The sequence below is a fragment of the Zingiber officinale genome, chromosome 3A (assembly GCF_018446385.1).
Source record: "Zingiber officinale cultivar Zhangliang chromosome 3A, Zo_v1.1, whole genome shotgun sequence".
NCBI lineage: Eukaryota > Viridiplantae > Streptophyta > Magnoliopsida > Zingiberales > Zingiberaceae > Zingiber > Zingiber officinale.
In genome coordinates this window covers 155,795,478-155,813,548 of record NC_055990.1, presented here as the reverse complement: position 1 = coordinate 155,813,548, position 18,071 = coordinate 155,795,478, and the positions used below count along the sequence as shown (strand labels likewise).

General features: G+C 38.2%; 1 protein-coding gene across 2 annotated transcripts; it reads left to right on the top strand.

The window, feature by feature from the left end:
* Positions 1–1,013: 1,013 nt before the first annotated feature.
* LOC122052947 (protein CELLULOSE SYNTHASE INTERACTIVE 1-like) lies at positions 1,014–18,013 on the top strand. Of its 2 annotated transcripts, none has more exons than XM_042614720.1 (8): positions 1,014–1,216; positions 1,844–1,960; positions 8,354–8,427; positions 9,521–12,581; positions 12,743–15,287; positions 16,183–16,637; positions 17,430–17,546; positions 17,669–18,013. In XM_042614720.1, exons 2-8 carry the CDS (start codon positions 1,958–1,960, stop codon positions 17,804–17,806), a joined length of 6,393 nt encoding a protein of 2,130 aa, XP_042470654.1. In that variant the 5' UTR covers positions 1,014–1,216; positions 1,844–1,957; the 3' UTR covers positions 17,807–18,013. The 2 variants fall into 2 exon arrangements, with proteins under 2 accessions (XP_042470654.1, XP_042470652.1); XM_042614718.1 differs by having other exon boundaries at positions 1,828–1,960.
* The last annotated feature ends 58 nt before the right edge of the window (positions 18,014–18,071 follow it).

Here is an 18,071-nt window from a genome sequence, read left to right as displayed (position 1 = left end):
TGATCCATTTTCTTTTAGTTAAAGTTTATTCATCTTTTAGAAATATCTCTTAATATTTTATAATAATCGGAATACTCACTAATATTTTGAGTGATATAACATATTTACTATACTACTTGAAATATCATTTGATTTTCACCTTTAGTTATTTGATGATGGATTATAAATTAATTGTTAATTTATTTCACTTTATATAATTTAAGAACGGATTCTAAAGAATATATCATTATTTTTTATTATAATTAAAATATCATTCGATTAGATGTTAATAATTAAAGATGAAACAATGAGAATTAAAAATACAAATAATTTTAGTATTTTTTTTAAAAGAGAAAAATCAAGGGCAAAATATTATTTTTATATAAATTAAAATGATCATGTTTCTACTTGATGAGAAACAGACTTAATAGATGCAATATTTTAAAAACATTAAATATGCAAAATAGTAAATGTATAAGAGCAACTGCAATGCCATTAACGCGTCACGCGTTAATGGCAATATATTATTAATATATATGTACATTTTTCTCAATTGGTAGCATTAACGCGTTCAAAGAATTGAACGCGTTAATGCTACAGTAGATGTACAGTGCTTCCACGTAGATATTAACAGGCTCTGTTCATGCACAGTACTTCCACGTAGATATTAACAGGCTCTATTAACAGAGCGTTGCAGATGCTCTAAGGATACATGTGTAATTTTACAAAAAAATAATGAAAAATAAAATCCATGTGCTGGCAGTGCTGCATATCATTAACCAGCTGGGTTTGACTTATTCGGCCACGATTCCTTGCACGCTGATACATTTCCCGAATTGATCACCAAACCAGAAAAGCGATGCAGCCGGAAATATTTCCAATAAAAGAATCACGTTAATCCCAGTTTAATTAATTTCACAACAAATTATACGGATTTTTAATTCTATAAGATAATTATGACCTGCGAGTTTAATTAGCGCACGGATTTTTTTTTTTTAAAAAACTCAGAATAAATTACTTTTTAATCAAATTTTGTGTCGGTGGAGGTTGGATTGGACCGCTTCTCTTCCTAGTCCAAATAATTTCTCATTAGTTGAGTAAATATAGCGAAAGAGTTTAAACATGAAATCCGGGATTTTTATCTGCTAATCCACTCGATTGTGAGCTGCGGAAGAGGGGGGCGAAGCTCCGGGCTGCTCGTCCGTCGGCTCCTCCGGTTTTCTCCGCATCCCTCAAGGTTGGTCTCCTCTGCCTTCCCCTTTTCTTTTGCGTGAATCTGGTGGGCGGGATTTCGGTGATTTCTTCGCTCGCTGGTGGAGATCTGGATTGATGGGAGGGTCGTGGGTTGCTGTGATGTCCGTTTTCCTTGAATCTCTCGGAAACGGGGGAATATTTGGGTTCCTTTGTTTTGGGATTTCTGCATTTAGCTTTGTTTGTATCGAGTGGGAGTTTACGGTGTTTAAGCTGTTGATTTAGATTTTCTAGGCAGAAATTGAGGAGTGATGGTTTGAATCTCGGGTTGTTTCTTCACAATGTTTTTAGGAGTGAAGAAAGATCAGTAGATCTGTACGACAATTTTGGATTTTATCATTTTGATTGAAAAGAAATGTACCTCAGTTGGATCTGGATCTCATATATTTAGAGCTGTGGACGGGCGGTTTGATGTGATTCCTCATGTCTGTTGTGTTAATTTCAGTGTGTGCTTTGAGTGTTGCCGACCAATTTTTTGTACTCAACATCCTTTTATTTGTTTCTTTTCTTTCTCTATTGATTTAGTTGTCAAGCTATCTCTATAGTGATGATCTCTCCTTTTGATTTTCCATGATATGTGAATTGATGCAACACTAGCTTCTGGGTATAGCAGTCGGCTAGATCTACAACGTCCTAGTAGAGGTGCATCTCAGTTGCTGTCAAGCTGGCGGCCACACTTGCGTGGAGGTATACAAACAATAATGGTGGCAGCCATGGAGCTGCGGATATGGTAGTTGCTCTGTCCTCCTTTCAATTGCACTCAGTTACTTTTTTTTTTCAATTAAAGGCGATGGATTGTTAGATCCATTTTTCTCTGGGAAGAACGACACAACTTATCTTATGTAAAATTACATGACATACTATGATGAAACCCCCAAGTTATGGTTTGAGAAGTCATCAAAATATATTGAAGTGCCAAGGGAACCTTTTCAAGTCCATAAGTATTTCACTATTTTAGAGATGTTATGGATGATAATAAGAATCTAGGAAACGACATGTCAGAAAACACATCAAACCATTGATAGTGTGAATTAAGTTGTCTGTGCCTCCTCTTTCTGTGTTGAGTTTTTGATATTTATGCATGTGTTGGTTAAGGATTCAGAGGGCTCATTAAATTTTAACACAAAGAAAATATTACTGTCACTTGTGAAAATTATTTCTTAAAAGCATAAATGCTGTGTGAGGCTGTCAAATTTTCTTCTTTATAATTCTTTTGATATAATCAATGCCGTCTATTCCATTTAACATTGTGTTTTAGCTGCTTTCATAGCCTCTAAGCATGAAAATGGTTGGCACTTTATTTCCAAAATGCTGAGACACAGTAGTATTAATTTCATATAATCATCAATACTATAAATTTTACTTTTTATCGTAGAATTCAAACTTCAGAAGTAAAACAAACTTTAAATGAGATGCACAATGGAAAAGCCGTTGGACCAGATGATATTCTGATAGAGATATGGAAGTGCTTAGGGAAACAAGGTATTGAATGACTTACAAAATTATTTAACATGATATTGAAAACGAAAAGAATGCCTGATCAATGGAGGATAAGTACTCTAGTTCCCTTATATAAGAACAAGGGAGATATATAAAATTGTGCAAACTATAGGGGTATTAAATTAATGAGTCATACTATGAAACTTTGGGAAAAAGTAATAGAAAAAAGATTAAGGAAGGAGACCACAGTGACAGAAAATCAATTTAGGTTCATGCTTGGAAGGTCGACAATAGAAGCTATACATCTCTTTAGACAATTAATTGAAAAATATCGGAAGCAAAAACAAGATCTACCCATGGTATTCATTGACTTAGAAAAAACTTATGATAGAGTCCCGAGAGAAATTATATGGAGAATTTTAGAAAAGAGAGGTGTTAGCGTAACATATATTGAACTAATTAAGGATATGTAGGCGGAGTAACTGAAGCATTTTCAATAAAGATAGGGTTACATCAAGGATCAACCCTAAGTCCCTATCTTTTTACACTAATTATGGACGAACTCACTGCGCACATTCAAGACACAGTACTGTGGTACATGTTGTTTGCAGATGATATTATTTTGGTAGATGAGACACGTGAAGGAGTAAATGTTAAGCTAGAATCTTGGAGGGAAACACTAGAAGGGAAATGTTTTAAGCTTAGTAGATTAAAGATAGAATATATGGAATTTAAATTTAGCAATATTAGAAGTAATGAAACAATTATTAAAATAGGAGAGGACGAGTTGCCCGGAACCGAGAGATTTAAATATTTAGGATCATTTTTACAAAATGATGGAGGGATTAAGAGAGATGTCTTGAATACAAGCAGGATGGGTGAAATGGAGGGAAGCGTCGGGTGTTTTATGTGACCGTAAAGTACCTCTTAAATTTAAAGGTGTAGGACCGTTGGGCCGGCTGGAAGAGAGGTTGGATATCCTGCAAACACAAAAAAACAAACCCTCCTTGAACTCTTTAAGCTAACACTTGTATATATAAGGTAAGCCGATAAATTAAAAGCATAAAGAAAAAACGAGGCACAAACTATTTACTTGGTTACAACCGATGTGGTTGTTAATCCAAGGAAGATCAAGCTTACTAAAAGTCTCCTTCGGGCGGAGAAGCCTCGTACAACAATGAAGCGCAGAAAATAGAAGCTTAACTCTAAATTAAAGCGCACAAGCGTTGGAGTTACAAGTAACGAGTTCATCGAAAGCTTCTGGACCAAGACTATATCTATAGCCTTGGTCGGGGTGCCTGGAAGGGTTCCGGGCGCCCTGGGGGGGGGATAAAACTTATCCCCCAACGATCAGATCGAGTCAAAACTCGATCCTGGTCAAAAGGCTAGTCCGAGCGCCCGGATGGGTTCCGGGCGCCCCGGTTAGCTCCGGGCGCCCCGGACCCCAAAAGTCAACTCTGGTTGACTTTTTCGTCCGGGACCTCTGCTCCGTTTCAGTCCCGCCTCGGTCCGGGTCTTCCGCTCCGGATCCGCTTGCTTGGGTGATCTCTGCCATCCGGAAAAGGGCTCACTCGAACCCAAGTTTCGGTCTTCTCGAGTAGTCTTCCGCTCCGGCTTCTCGTCCCTCGGAATCGCTGCGTGTTTCCTTCTCGTCCACTAGCGTATTCATCCGCAGTCTTCGTCCCTCGGTTGCACCCTGTGCCGACCTTCTCTCTAGCTGCGTCTCTTGCTCCTCGAGCAATCTTCCGCTCCGGCTTTCGTCCCTCGGAACCACCGCACGCTTCCTTCTCGTCAACCGGGGTACTCTTCCGCAGCACTTCGTTCCTCGGACGCACCGCGTGCCGTCCTTCTTGCTAGCTACGTCTTCCGCTCGAGTACCTGTGCTCCTAAGCTCCTGCACACTTAGATACAAGGTTAAATACAATACAGGACCTAACTTAACTTATTGATCACACCAAAACAACCTTGGGGTTCAACAATCTCCCCCTTTTTAGTGTGATCAACCCAAGTTAAGCTAGGGTCAAAAATAGATATGAAATTAAACAATTTATTGCAATAACATGCAACATGATAGAAAAAATTAAATTTCAAACATTCCAAATTTTAATTTTCAATTTTCTACCTCCCCCTAGACTTATATTTTCCCTTCTCCCCCTTTGATTACAATAAAAATGGGGTAAAAAAAAAAAGAATCTAAGGGTTGACATTTAAAAAAAAATTTGAAAATATATTTCAATGATTTTCAGGGAAATATTTCTAAGTCAACACAAATTTCTAAGTCAAGAAATAACTTTTGAAAAAAAATTTCCAAGTATAAAAAAAACTTTCTAAGCCGAAAAGTTTATGCAAGAAAATTTAAGAGAATTGATAACATTAAAAGAAATTTTCTATGCATTTATTTATATATTCTAATGCTTTTATCAGAAAATTTTAAATTTCCATTTTAATTTATCATAATTTCTTAACTTTGAAGCAAGAAACTTTGAGCATGTAGAAATTTGTGCAAATTGTAACATGTCATTTTCTATTGTATTTTGAATTCCTAATTTGCAAAGATATTTCAATAATATAAACTTGATAAAGTTTTTCGACAATACTTCTGATTTGCAAACTTCGTTCGACAAAATATTTTATAATTTGCAAAAGTATTTTGACAACATAAATTTGCAACAATATGTGGATAATAGATTTACTACTCCAAAAAACTCTTTCGATAATATCTCTAATTTGCAAACTTTGTTCGAAAAAATATTTCGTAATTTATTCGACAGAAGATTTTCTAATCTGAAAAGCTCTTTCGATAATCTTTTTAATTTGCAAATTTTGTTCGAAAAAATGTTTCGTAATTTGCAAGATTCTTTTGTCAAATCATTTTGCGATTCGAAAAACTCTTTCAATGAGATAATTTGTACTTCGGAAAAATTTTTAGATCCGGAAAAAGTTTTCGAAAAATTACTTTGTGATTCGCAAGAATCTTTCGTCAAAACATTTTGTAATTCGAAAAATTCTTTCGATGATTCACTTTTTGATTCGCAAAAATCTTCAGGTAATTTGATTAATTGAACCAGTTGTTCAGAGGTTCGAGTCCATACCTTACTTACCTCGTCGGCCGTTGGTTCTCCCTTTGTAGACTTACTTTCTTCCGAAGATTCTCCCCCTTCATTGATCTCGGGATGTACTTCGGCTGTTGGGGCTATCTCGGGAATTTCTTCTTTCTCGGATTCTGATGACGGCTCGATGTCTATTGAGGGGACGATTTCAATCGATTCTTCGTAGAGTTTTAAGAACTTTTCCCAAAGTTCTTTTGAGCTGTTGTATTCATCGATTCTTTTGAGATCTTCATTTGGTATCACGGTTAGGAGATGAAATTCTGCCCGTCCATTTGCCATCAATTCGTTACGTTGCTTTTTGTTCCAGAGACGTAGATCGAGTCTTTCTCCGTTCATGTTCTTCATAACCAGATTTTAAAATTAAAGAAATACCAAGGTCTGAGTTAAGGTATACCTCCATTTGTTTCTTCTATGAAGAAAACTCCCCCTCGAATGCTAGTGGATATTCGCTAGCTCCGGCTATTGTTTTGTTGCTTCAGACGGCGGTTAGTCCTTCTGAGGCGTCTCGGCTCTGATACCACTTGTAGGACCGTTGGGCCGGCTGGAAGAGGGGTTGAATATCCTGCAAACACAAAAAAACAAACCCTCCTCGAACTCTTTAAGCTAACACTTGTATATATAAAGTAAGCCGATAAATTAAAAGCATAAAGAAAAAACGAGGCACAAACTATTTACTTGGTTACAACCGATGTGGTTGTTAATCCAAGGAAGATCAAGCTCACTAAAAGTCTCTTTCGGGCGGAGAAGCCTCGTACAACAATGAAGCGCAGAAAACAGAAGCTTAACTCTAAACTAAAGCGCACAAGCGTTGGAATTACAAGTAACGAGTTCATTGAAAAGCTTCTGGACCAAGGTTATATTTATAGCCTTAGTCGGGGCGCCTGGAAGGGTTCCGGGCACCCTGGGGGGATAAAACTTATCCCCCAACGATCAGATCGAGTCAAAACTCGATCCTGGTCAAAAGGCTAGTCCGGGCGCCCGGAAGGGTTCCGAGCGCCCTGGAGGGGTCAGGGCGCCCCGAACCCCAAAAGTCAACTCTAGTTGACTTTTTCGTTCGGGACCTCTGCTCCGTTTCAGTCCCGCCTCGGTCCGGGTCTTCCGCTCCGGATCCGCTTACTTGGGTGATCTCTGCCATCCGGAAAAGGGCTCACCCGAACCCAAGTTCCGGTCTTCTCGAGCAGCATTCCGCTTCGGCTTCTCGTCTCTCGGAATCGCTACGTGTTTCCTTCTCGTCCACCAGCGTACTCATCCGCAGTCTTCGTCCCTCGGTCGCACCCTGTGCCGACCTTCTCGCTAGCTGCGTCTCTGGCTCCCCGAGCAATCTTCCGTTCCGGCTTTCGTCCCTCGGAACCACCGCACGCTTCCTTCTCGTCCACCGGGGTACTCTTCCGCAGCACTTCGTTCCTTGGACGCACCGCGTGCCGTCCTTCTCGCTAGCTGCGTCTTCCGCTCAAGTACCTGTGCTCCTAAGCTCCTGCACACTTAGACACAAGGTTAAATACAACACAGGACCTAACTTAACTTGTTGATCACACCACAACAACCTTGGGGTTCCAACAAAAGGTAAGTTCTATAAAACCGCAGTTAGACTGGCTATGTTATATGGAGCTGAATGTTGGGCTATGACTCGAGCACATGAGCATAAGATGAGAGTTGCAGAGATGAGGATGTTAAGGTGGATGTGTGGACATACAAAGATGGACAAAATAAGGAATGAGAGCATTAGAGAGAAAGTCGGAGTTGCATCTATTGAGGACAAACTCCGAGAGACACGTTTAAGATGGTACGGACATATACTTAACGACCAATAAATGCTCCAGTTAGGCGATGTGAAACTATGATAAACATGCATATCAAACGAGGAAGAGGACGACCAAAAAAGATTTGGTTAGCAACAATAAAACAAGATAAAATTTATTTAAATATAGATGATGATATAATAGGAGATAGGGTTCAATGGCGTAAAAGGATTCATACAGCCGACCCCACCTAGTGGGAAAAGACTTGGTTGTTGTTGTTGTTTGTATCAATACTATAAATTGAGAAGCTAATGTTGAGCTGACCACTGTCATTCTGTGTGTAGAGAATTAGAAATCATTCTCAAAAAATAAAAACATAACAAAGTTCATTTCTCTATTCTTTCCACTCCACTTGTTTTTTCTTCTCAATCATTTAATATCTAAACTTGAATTTTGTCTTGGAAGTTGGCAAGGAGGATACCTTGCATATGGGTTGATTCTTGAGACAATGTTTCTCATGCATCCCATTTAGTTACTGTCTTCTTGTCATTAATTTGTGTTTCTTCAAAAGTTCTTTGTTCCATTTTATTCCCATGCAATTAAATTGTAAACCTGAGTTTTTTGTGGTTGAGACCTTAGTATTTTGGAGCATAGCTTGAGAAGGTTCAAATTTGTGAATTGATGGGATAGGAAGCTCCCAAGCATTGATGTTTTTTTTAATGCTTTTTCTTCATGATTCACTACCTTGAAGTTGTTTTCTCATCATGCAAGGGAACTCTTAATTTAATTTCATTTTATGCATCTTATTGTTACAAATTGCTTTTAATATCACAGGAAAGAAATATGGATGCTAAAGTTCATGATTTGGAGCCACCATCATCAAACTCAGTAGTGAGAACGGGTTCAAGGTGTGATTAAAAAAGCATACATGTTAGGTCTTAGGTTGTTCAAGAATTGATGTTTTTCCCCCTAGATTGATATGAACTAATATATGCATACTGATAGTCTTAATCAAACATTTATCTGATTCAGTTGTCCAGATTCAGGAATGGTGTTAGATGACTTTTTTTTCTTTTACTATTTTACTTGGGCTCAATGTCCTTACCTCTATTTGATTATTTCATCTTTGTATTTCCTTCATATCATGCAAAATAATTCTGAATAATGTTGTACGGAATGTTCTGATTATTGTCCTAGAAGTACTGTCAACCAATGTGCACCTACAAAAGTATAGGTATGGCTTGGTTAACTATTTATCAAAATCTCAAGTTGTATTATTTCCAACTATTTGGGTTCAATTGCATTAATTTTATCCCTCAACTGAATTTTAAGTAATGTTTAGTTAACTGTTACCAATTTGATTACTGAATATGCTGTGAACCAGAGATTATCCACATATTATTCAGAAGTTTGAAAATCGTGATTTTATAATAATTTAACGACTCATTAAACATACATAACACAATTGATATGATGACATTTCATAACTCCACCAAGCCATCATATTATGATTGAAAAGAGTATTTGCAATATCTATGTCAGGGACAAGCATGAGACATTTTCATTTGAACCCATTTGCAGGATGAAAAAGTGGCAGTAGTAGTGTTATGCTATCCATCTTAGCTTTAGTTTGTTGCCTATTTTTAGAAAATGATTCTTATATAAAAGGTTTAACTTGCAGTGGTTGGTAGCTTCTTGATAAGTTTTTTTTTTTCATTTTGATGATGAGCCACAAAACGCTACTTTACTTTTTGGTGTTTAATGAAGGATTGCTGATACTTGTTAACCATGAAGTGTGACATCAGAAATATAAATATAGCGTGAATACTAGTCAAGGCCTTACTTCTTGTTAACAATGGATTTGAGAATAAATGTTTTTTTTTTTAAAAAATTCTTGGCATTTGTTTTTACAAATTGGATATAAGCCAAGACAAAGAAGTTGGCAATTTTCTTTGTTACATCATTATGACAGATGCTTATGTATGTATTTTGTCATCACAGGGATCGGAGTGGCATGGAGGACCCAGATGGAACAGTTTCAAGTGTTGCTCAGTGCATAGAGCAGTTGAGACGGAGTTCTACGACTGTTCAAGAGAAAGAGAATTCTTTAAAAGGACTACTAGACCTTATTGAAAATAATGATAATTCTTTTGGAGTTGTTGCATCACATTCCCAGGCAGTTCCAGCACTTGTTGCTCTTCTAAGGTCAGGTTCATTAGAAATCAAGGTTTTGGCAGCCTCTGTTTTGGGATCCCTTTGCAAGGAGGAAGACTTAAGGATAAAAGTATTACTTGGTGGGTGCATTCCTCCACTCCTTGCACTCCTAAAATCCAGCTCAGTCAATGGACAAACTGAAGCTGCAAAAACAATTTATGCTGTTTCCCAAGGTGGGACAAGGGACCATGTTGGATCAAAAATTTTCTCAACCGAAAGAGTTGTTCCTGTCCTATGGGATCAACTGAAAAATTTTCCTAGGAATGGAACTGTGGTCGATGGTTTGCTTACTGGAGCATTAAAGAACTTATCCAGGACAACTGAAGGATTTTGGTCATCGACTATAGAATCCGGAGGTGTGGATATACTTATAGAAGTGGTTGCTTCTGGCCAGTCAAGTACCCTTGCAAATGCCTGTCATCTTCTAGGATGCCTAATAATGGAAGAGGCATCAGTTTGTTCCCAACTCCTGGCTGCAGAATTGACGAAGAAACTCCTAAAATTTCTTGGGCCCAATAATGAATCTTCTGTGAGAGCTGAGGCTGCTGGGGCACTCAAATCTCTGTCTGCTCAGTGCAAAGAGGCCAGACACGTAATTGTCAATTTGAATGGTATCCCTGCTTTAATAAATGCTACTATAGCTCCGTCAAAAGAATTTATGCAAGGAGAATCTGCTCAAGCATTGCAGGAAAATGCAATGTGTGCATTGGCAAATATATCTGGTGGATTGTCATCTGTCATTTCCAGTCTGGGTGAGAGTCTTGAATCATGCTCTTCACCAGCACAGATAGCTGACACTCTGGGAGCTTTAGCCTCAGCCCTGATGATTTATGACTCAAATGCCGACTCTGCCATGGCATCAGACCCTTTCAGTATTGAGAAGATATTGGTAAAGCAGTTTAAATCAAAGGTGCCTTTGCTTGTTCAGGAACGCGCTATAGAAGCATTGGCTAGTTTGTATAGTAATACCATTTTGTCAAATACACTCACAAATTCTGAAGCAAAACGCCTGCTTGTTGGTTTGATAACTATGACTACAAATGATGCAAAGGATGAACTTGTGAAATCTCTCCTTGCCCTCTGCAACAAAGATTGTAGTCTATGGCATGCTTTACTAGGACGTGAAGGGGTTCAGCTGTTGATCTCTCTTCTTGGCCTTTCTTCAGAGCAACAACAAGAATGTTCAGTTGCTTTACTTTGCCTGTTATCCAATGAGAATGACGAAAGTAAATGGGCCATAACTGCTGCTGGTGGAATACCACCTCTTGTTCAGATTTTAGAAACTGGATCCTCAAAAGCAAAAGAAGATTCTGCAACTATACTTGGCAACCTTTGTAACCATAGTGAAGACATAAGAGCATGTGTTGAAAGCGCTGATGCTGTTCCTGCTCTACTATGGCTGCTAAAAAATGGAAGTGATAATGGAAAAGAAATTGCTTCGAGGACATTAAACCATCTTATCCATAAATCAGATACTAGTACTATAAGTCAATTGTCTGCTTTACTAACAAGTGATCAGCCTGAGTCCAAAGTTTATGTTCTGGAGGCGCTACGAAGTTTGCTCTCTGTGGCACCTCTTAGTGACATATTGCGTGAAGGAAGTGCAGCAAATGGTGCCATTGAGACCATGATTAAAATCTTGAGCTCCTCAAAGGAAGAAACTCGTGCTAAATCAGCATTGACACTTGCATCACTGTTTCATTGCCGCAAGGATTTGAGAGAAACTGCTGTTGCAGTGAAGAGTTTTTGGTCTCTCATGAAGCTACTTAATGTGGAGGAAGAAAAAATTTTGATGGCAGCTTCGTCTTGTCTTGCTGCTATCTTCCTTTCAATTAAGAAAAACAAGGAGATTGGTGCAATTGCTAAAGAAACATATGCCCCTTTGGTGCTTCTTGCCAATTCCTCTATTCTTGACGTTGCAGAACAGGCAACACGAGCTTTAGCTAACCTTCTTTTGGATTATGAAATCTCAGTACAAGCAGTTCCAGAGGAGATTATCTCACCTGCTACAAGGGTACTGCAGCATGGCACAATGGATGGAAAAACTCATGCTGCTGCAGCAGTTGCGCGTCTTCTCCATGTTCGTTCTATTGATAAAACTTTGGCTGATACTTTCAACCATGCTGGGACAGTTCTTGCACTTGCTTCTCTATTGGAATCTGCTACAATTGAAGATGCTGCTACATCAGAAGCTCTTGACGCATTGCTCATGTTGTCAAGATCAAAAGGATTAGCAGAACATGAACATGTAAAACCTCCTTGGGCTATCCTTGCTGAGTACCCTCATACTATAGTTCCTTTGGTGTCTTGCATAGCCAATGGCACACCTTTATTGCAAGATAAAGCTGTGGAAATCTTGTCAAGGCTCTGTCATGATCAGCATTCTGTACTGGGTGGTATAGTATGTGAAAGCTCGGGATGTGTGTCATCATTAGCAAGGCAAGTTATTGAATCAAATAACTTTAAGGTTAAAATCGGGGGAAGTGCTCTTCTTATTTGTGCTGCAAAAGAGCAAAGCCAAAAGCTGATGGAAACCTTAAGTGAACAGAGGTTGTGCTCTAATCTAATTCAGTCTCTTGTTGGCATACTGCGTTCTCCAGATTCCTTTGCCGATGAAAGAAATGGTTATAAAAATATGGATATAAGCATTTATAGGCAATCTAAAGGGCAATGGAGAAATGGTGAATCTGAATGCAGCACATCTGTCATTTCTGCTAAAATGGTTCCAATATGGTTACTCTCTATGCTTGCTTCTTGTGATAGTGGAATTAGAACAACAATAATGGAGGCTGGAGCAGTGGAAATTATTACAAATCTGATATCTCATTATCCCTTCTTAAATGTTCAGGTAAACAATACAATTATTCTATGAGAGGCTGATAACTGCTCGTAAATTTAGTATTGCAAGATAATGCTCCTTCAATATGTCGTGAATTTACATCTTTGATGTGTATTGTGCTATCTTTGACCAGGTGTCTATTCTTTTTTTTTTTAATATAATTTTTGCAGAGTGGTTCTGGAGAAGATAATACTGCATGGGCAAGTGCTTTGCTCTTGGCTTTGCTATTTCAAGACAGGGAAATTATACGTTCAGATGCTACGATGCATTCCATTCCAATTCTTGCAAGTTTATTAAGATCAGAAGATTCTGTAAACAGATACTTTGCTGCTCAAGCTTTGACAAGTCTGGTTTGTAATGGTAGCAGAGGAACACTGCTAGCAGTAGCTAATTCTGGAGCAGCCGTTGGGTTTATTTCTCTGCTTGGCTGTGCTGATAGTGATATAGCTGATCTTCTAGAATTGGCAGATGAGTTCTTCCTAGTGCAAAACCCAGATCAGATTGCATTGGAGAAATTGTTTAGAGTAGATGATGTAAGAAATGGTGCTACTTCTCGGAAAGCTATACCTTTGCTTGTAGATTTACTTAAACCAATCCCAGATCGACCAGGTGCACCCTTCTTGGCACTGGGTCTTCTTACACAGCTAGCTGTAGATTGCCCATCAAATAAGCAGTTAATGGTTGAATCTGGAATTCTAGAGGCAGTCACTAAGTACCTTTCACTTGGCCCACAAGATGCAACAGAAGAAGCTGCAACAGATTTACTTGGCATTTTGTTTAGCTCTGCAGAAGCAAGAAAACATGAATCTGCTATTGGTGCAGTTAACCAACTTGTGGCTGTCTTGCGTTTGGGAGGAAGAAATTCCAGATATAGTGCAGCTAAAGCATTGGAGAGTTTATTTCTTGCTGAACACATTAGAAATGGAGAGACAGCTCGGCAAGCTGTTCAACCCCTTGTGGAGATTCTAAGCACTGGTTCAGAGAGAGAACAACATGCTGCTATAGCTTCACTAGTAAGACTACTCTGTGATAATCCATCAAGAGCCCTTGCTGTTGCTGATGTTGAGATGAATGCAGTGGATGTACTCTGTCGTATTCTTTCTTCAAATTGTTCAATGGAACTGAAGGGTAATTCTGCTGAGTTATGTTGTGTTCTCTTTGGAAATACAAGAATACGATCTACTGTAGCAGCAGCTCGTTGTGTGGAGCCTCTGTTGTCACTATTAGTTAGTGAGTTTAGTCCTTCTCATCACTCAGTTGTTAGAGCATTAGATAAACTTTTAGATGATGACCAATTGGCAGATCTTGTAGCTGCACATGGTGCTGTTGTCCCTCTTGTTAGCCTGCTATTTGGTAAAAATTATGATCTTCATGAGACCATTGCTAGAACATTGGTGAAATTAGGGAGGGACAGACCAGGTTGTAAGTTGGAAATGGTAAATTCTGGAATCATTGAAAGCCTGCTCTCCATCCTTGATGAAGCTCCAGATTTTCTTTGTGTTGCATTAGCTGAATTACTTCGTATATTGACTAATAATTCTAGCATAGCAAAGGGTCCTTCTGCAGCAAAAGTTGTGGAGCCACTTTTCTCACTGCTAACAAGGCCTGAAATTGGTCCTGATGGACAGCATAGTGTACTTCAAGTTCTTGTAAACATTTTGGAACATCCTGAATGCCGAGCTGATTATCATTTGACACCACAACAGGCTCTGGAACCAGTTGTTGCCTTGTTGGATTCACCTACTCAAGCAGTGCAACAATTAGCTGCAGAACTCTTATCAAATCTTCTACTGAATGAACAGCTACAGAGGGATGTGGTGTCAGAGCAAGCAATTGGTCCCCTTGTTCAGCTACTTGGATCAGGTGTTCCTGTTATCCAGCAGAGGGCAATTAAAGCTCTTGTTAACATTGTGTTAGTCTGGCCAAACACAATTGCAAAAGAGGGTGGTGTCTATGAGTTGTCCAAAGTAATTTTGCAGGTTGACCCTCCATTGCCGCATGCAATATGGGAATCTGCTGCTAACATTTTGTCAAGCGTCTTGCAGTATAGTACTGAATTTTTTCTGGAAGTACCTGTGGCTGTCCTGGTGCAACTGCTTCACTCCGAAACAGAAAGTACAGTTGTTGGCGCATTAAATGCACTCCTTGTCTTAGAAAGTGATGACTCAACCAGTGCAGAAGCAATGGCTGGAAGTGGTGCTATAGAGGCACTGTTGGAACTTCTTAGGAATCATCAGTGTGAGGAAACAGCAGCAAGACTACTGGAAACATTGTTGAACAACATAAAAATCAGAGATTCAAAAGCTGCTAAATCTGCTATATCACCATTGTCAATGTACCTTCTAGATCCACAAACACAATCACAGCAGGGGAGGTTGCTTGCAGCACTTTCTTTGGGTGATCTTTTTCAAAATGAAGGTCTTGCTCGAAGTGCAGATGCTGTTTCAGCATGCCGTGCACTGGTAAATCTTCTTGAAGATCAACCAAGTGAGGAAACTAAAGTAGTGGCACTATGTGCTCTTCAGAACCTTGTGGTGTGTAGCAGATCTAATAAGAGAGCGGTTGCAGAATCTGGTGGTGTTCAAGTTGTGCTGGACCTGATAAACTCTGGCAATCCTGATACATCAGTTCAAGCAGCAATGTTTGTTAAACTTCTCTTTTCTAATCATACTATACAAGAATATGCTTCTAGTGAGACTGTGAGAGCAATTACTGGTAAGTTTTCAGCACACAAGCTACATATGCTATTTAAGAAAATTACAGACTGGAAGGATGAATATTTGTTGATTTAATCTTGTCTATGATAATTAATGTAAGGGTTCTATCACTTTTTTTCCCCCTAATTCATAGGTTTGAATTATAATTGTTTTTTTCCACTTATTTGAATGTTCTGGCACTTAGGGGAATTATTTACATATACACTCATCCAATAGAGATGCAAAGGTTGATATATTCCCAGTCATAAATTAGTAGAATGGGAGGGTATGGTGGAAATAACATAAAGATATTTGAAAGTGGTTTCTTGTGATGAATGAAATTAGAGGTGATGGAAGTGACTAGTGAGTGAAATAACATTTCTATAAATAGAAATCAAAATTATGGGAGATAACACTAGGGGCAGCAATGCTGATGTCAAACAAGTGTGAACAGATTTATTTTGTTAATTTAAAAATAAATAGTTTAGTATATATTAGCAACAAAAAACCTGTTTTCACTTCTTATCATCAATTCTGTCTTAATTGATTGTGGCATCCAATTGAACTAATTCACAGACTTGTGAGCTATTAACTTGTATGAGAATATTGGCTGGTTCTGTGTTTCGCCATTGGAAATCGACAGGCTAATTAATATATCCTCTAATTAAAATGGAAATCCCCTTGGACCACAAAACATAGTTGTTCGCATTCAAGTTAGCCACTCGTCTTTGAAGTCTGTGACTGTTCTTGCATGATGTGCTATCTGTAGTTTAATTAAACTATTTGAACTTGCTAATATCATTCAATTCTAGAATTGGTGCTTTTGGTGAAAATATAGTTTGTTGCTGGTTGTGTTTCTTATACATGCTATTGTTATCTTCAATGTTTAAATTACTTTCTTGAAACACTCGCAGCTGCTATTGAAAAGGATTTATGGGCATCGGGTAGTGTGAATGAGGAATATCTAAAATCCTTAACTGCATTGCTCAGCAATTTTCCACGTCTGAGAGCTTCTGAACCTGCTACATTGAGTATTCCCCATCTGGTAACATCCCTCAAAACTGGTTCAGAGGCAGCTCAAGAAGCAGCATTGGATTCCTTGTTTCTCCTGAGGCAGGCATGGTCTGCATGCCCCACTGAAGTTTTCAAAGCTCAATCAGTTGCTGCATCAGAAGCTATTCCATTATTGCAATTCTTGATTCAGTCTGGCCCACCTCGATTCCAGGAAAAAGCTGAACTTCTCTTGCAGTGTTTACCAGGGACATTAACAGTCACAATAAAACGTGGGAGCAATCTAAAGCAATCAGTGGGAAATCCCAGTGTCTTCTGCAAACTTACACTAGGCAACAATCCACCTAGACTAACAAAGGTAAGAATGCAAGATGCAATGACCAGTCAATTTTTATCTTTAGAAAAAGAATCTAAAAAACTTGTCAATTTTGATCTTAGTTTGCTTTGGAATTTGACATACCTTGATTTCTTTAATTACCTTGTTGCCTGTATATACTGAAAGATTCAGTTAAACTATTTATCATCAAAGGATATAGGTCTTCCTTTCTTTTCTTATCAAGAGATAAATAATAAGCATTTAGGTTTTGTAAGTTAATTTATCATAGTAAGAGCCTACATGCTGATTTTCATTGTTGAAGTATATGTTGGTATCTTTATGGACCAAAGTTTTTTGTGTCTTAATTCCCTTACGTGGATCCTTTACATTATTGAACGATTGTGAGGTTTAGATCAATTGTGTTCCATAAGATGATGATGTGTGAAAGCAACTAATTTATGATGTTGAATCACAAGATATTGCTATGAACTGAACTTTGTTATGGCTTGTTGACCCTTCTTTCCCCCATTTAATTCATGATCAGGATATTCATCCTTGAGATTAGTTTTTGTTAACCCAAAATCAATTGATTGTAGGTTTACATTTTAGAATAGGAAAATATCTGGTAGAACATAAGTTGATGATTAGCAAAATGAACATATATATATATATAAATAAAAGGGAATTGGTTCCATGAGATCTTCGGTATAGGAATTTTCTATGAACCATGCTGCCATCAATGAAGGTCCCTAAGTGAGAAATGATACATGACTTTTACATTATTCAGAAAATTTTAGAATTTGGCACTTCTAACTGTCATTTGCTATTCATCAGGTGGTGTCGACTGGACCTACACCTGAATGGGATGAGGCTTTTGCTTGGGCTTTTGACAGTCCTCCAAAAGGGCAAAAGCTTCATATTTCTTGCAAGAACAAGAGCAAACTTGGGAAGGTAGTAAGCTAACATAAAAACACGTCCAAAACCACTCTCACTTTTTTGATCACTTGTTTTAAATCATCAAGCTACTGTTATTTTTAGTTAAATGCCTGACATATTTCCCTTTAATTCAACAGAGTTCATTTGGAAAAGTGACAATCCAGATTGACCGGGTGGTTATGTTAGGAACAGTTTCTGGAGAGTATACACTACTGCCTGAGAGCAAAAGCGGCCCTCGGAACCTTGAAATTGAATTCCAGTGGTCCAATAAATAAGGAGCATCTAGGCAGTTTGCTATTATTAATGTATTTAATTTATATAGAGGTGGCTTTGCCTCTTTTTTCACCTCATTTTCCTGTCAGTGTATATAGTTTGCAGAGTTGTGTTAGTCCTCTCTGCACTAGAACATTTCCAAATCATGTTATGCCTGTATGAATTATTCTTTATTATTATTATTATTATTATTATTATTTTACCTTCAACATTTGAATGTTAAAGTTGAAAGAAAGTGTGTCGTCAGTAATAGGGTCCCCGAGTATT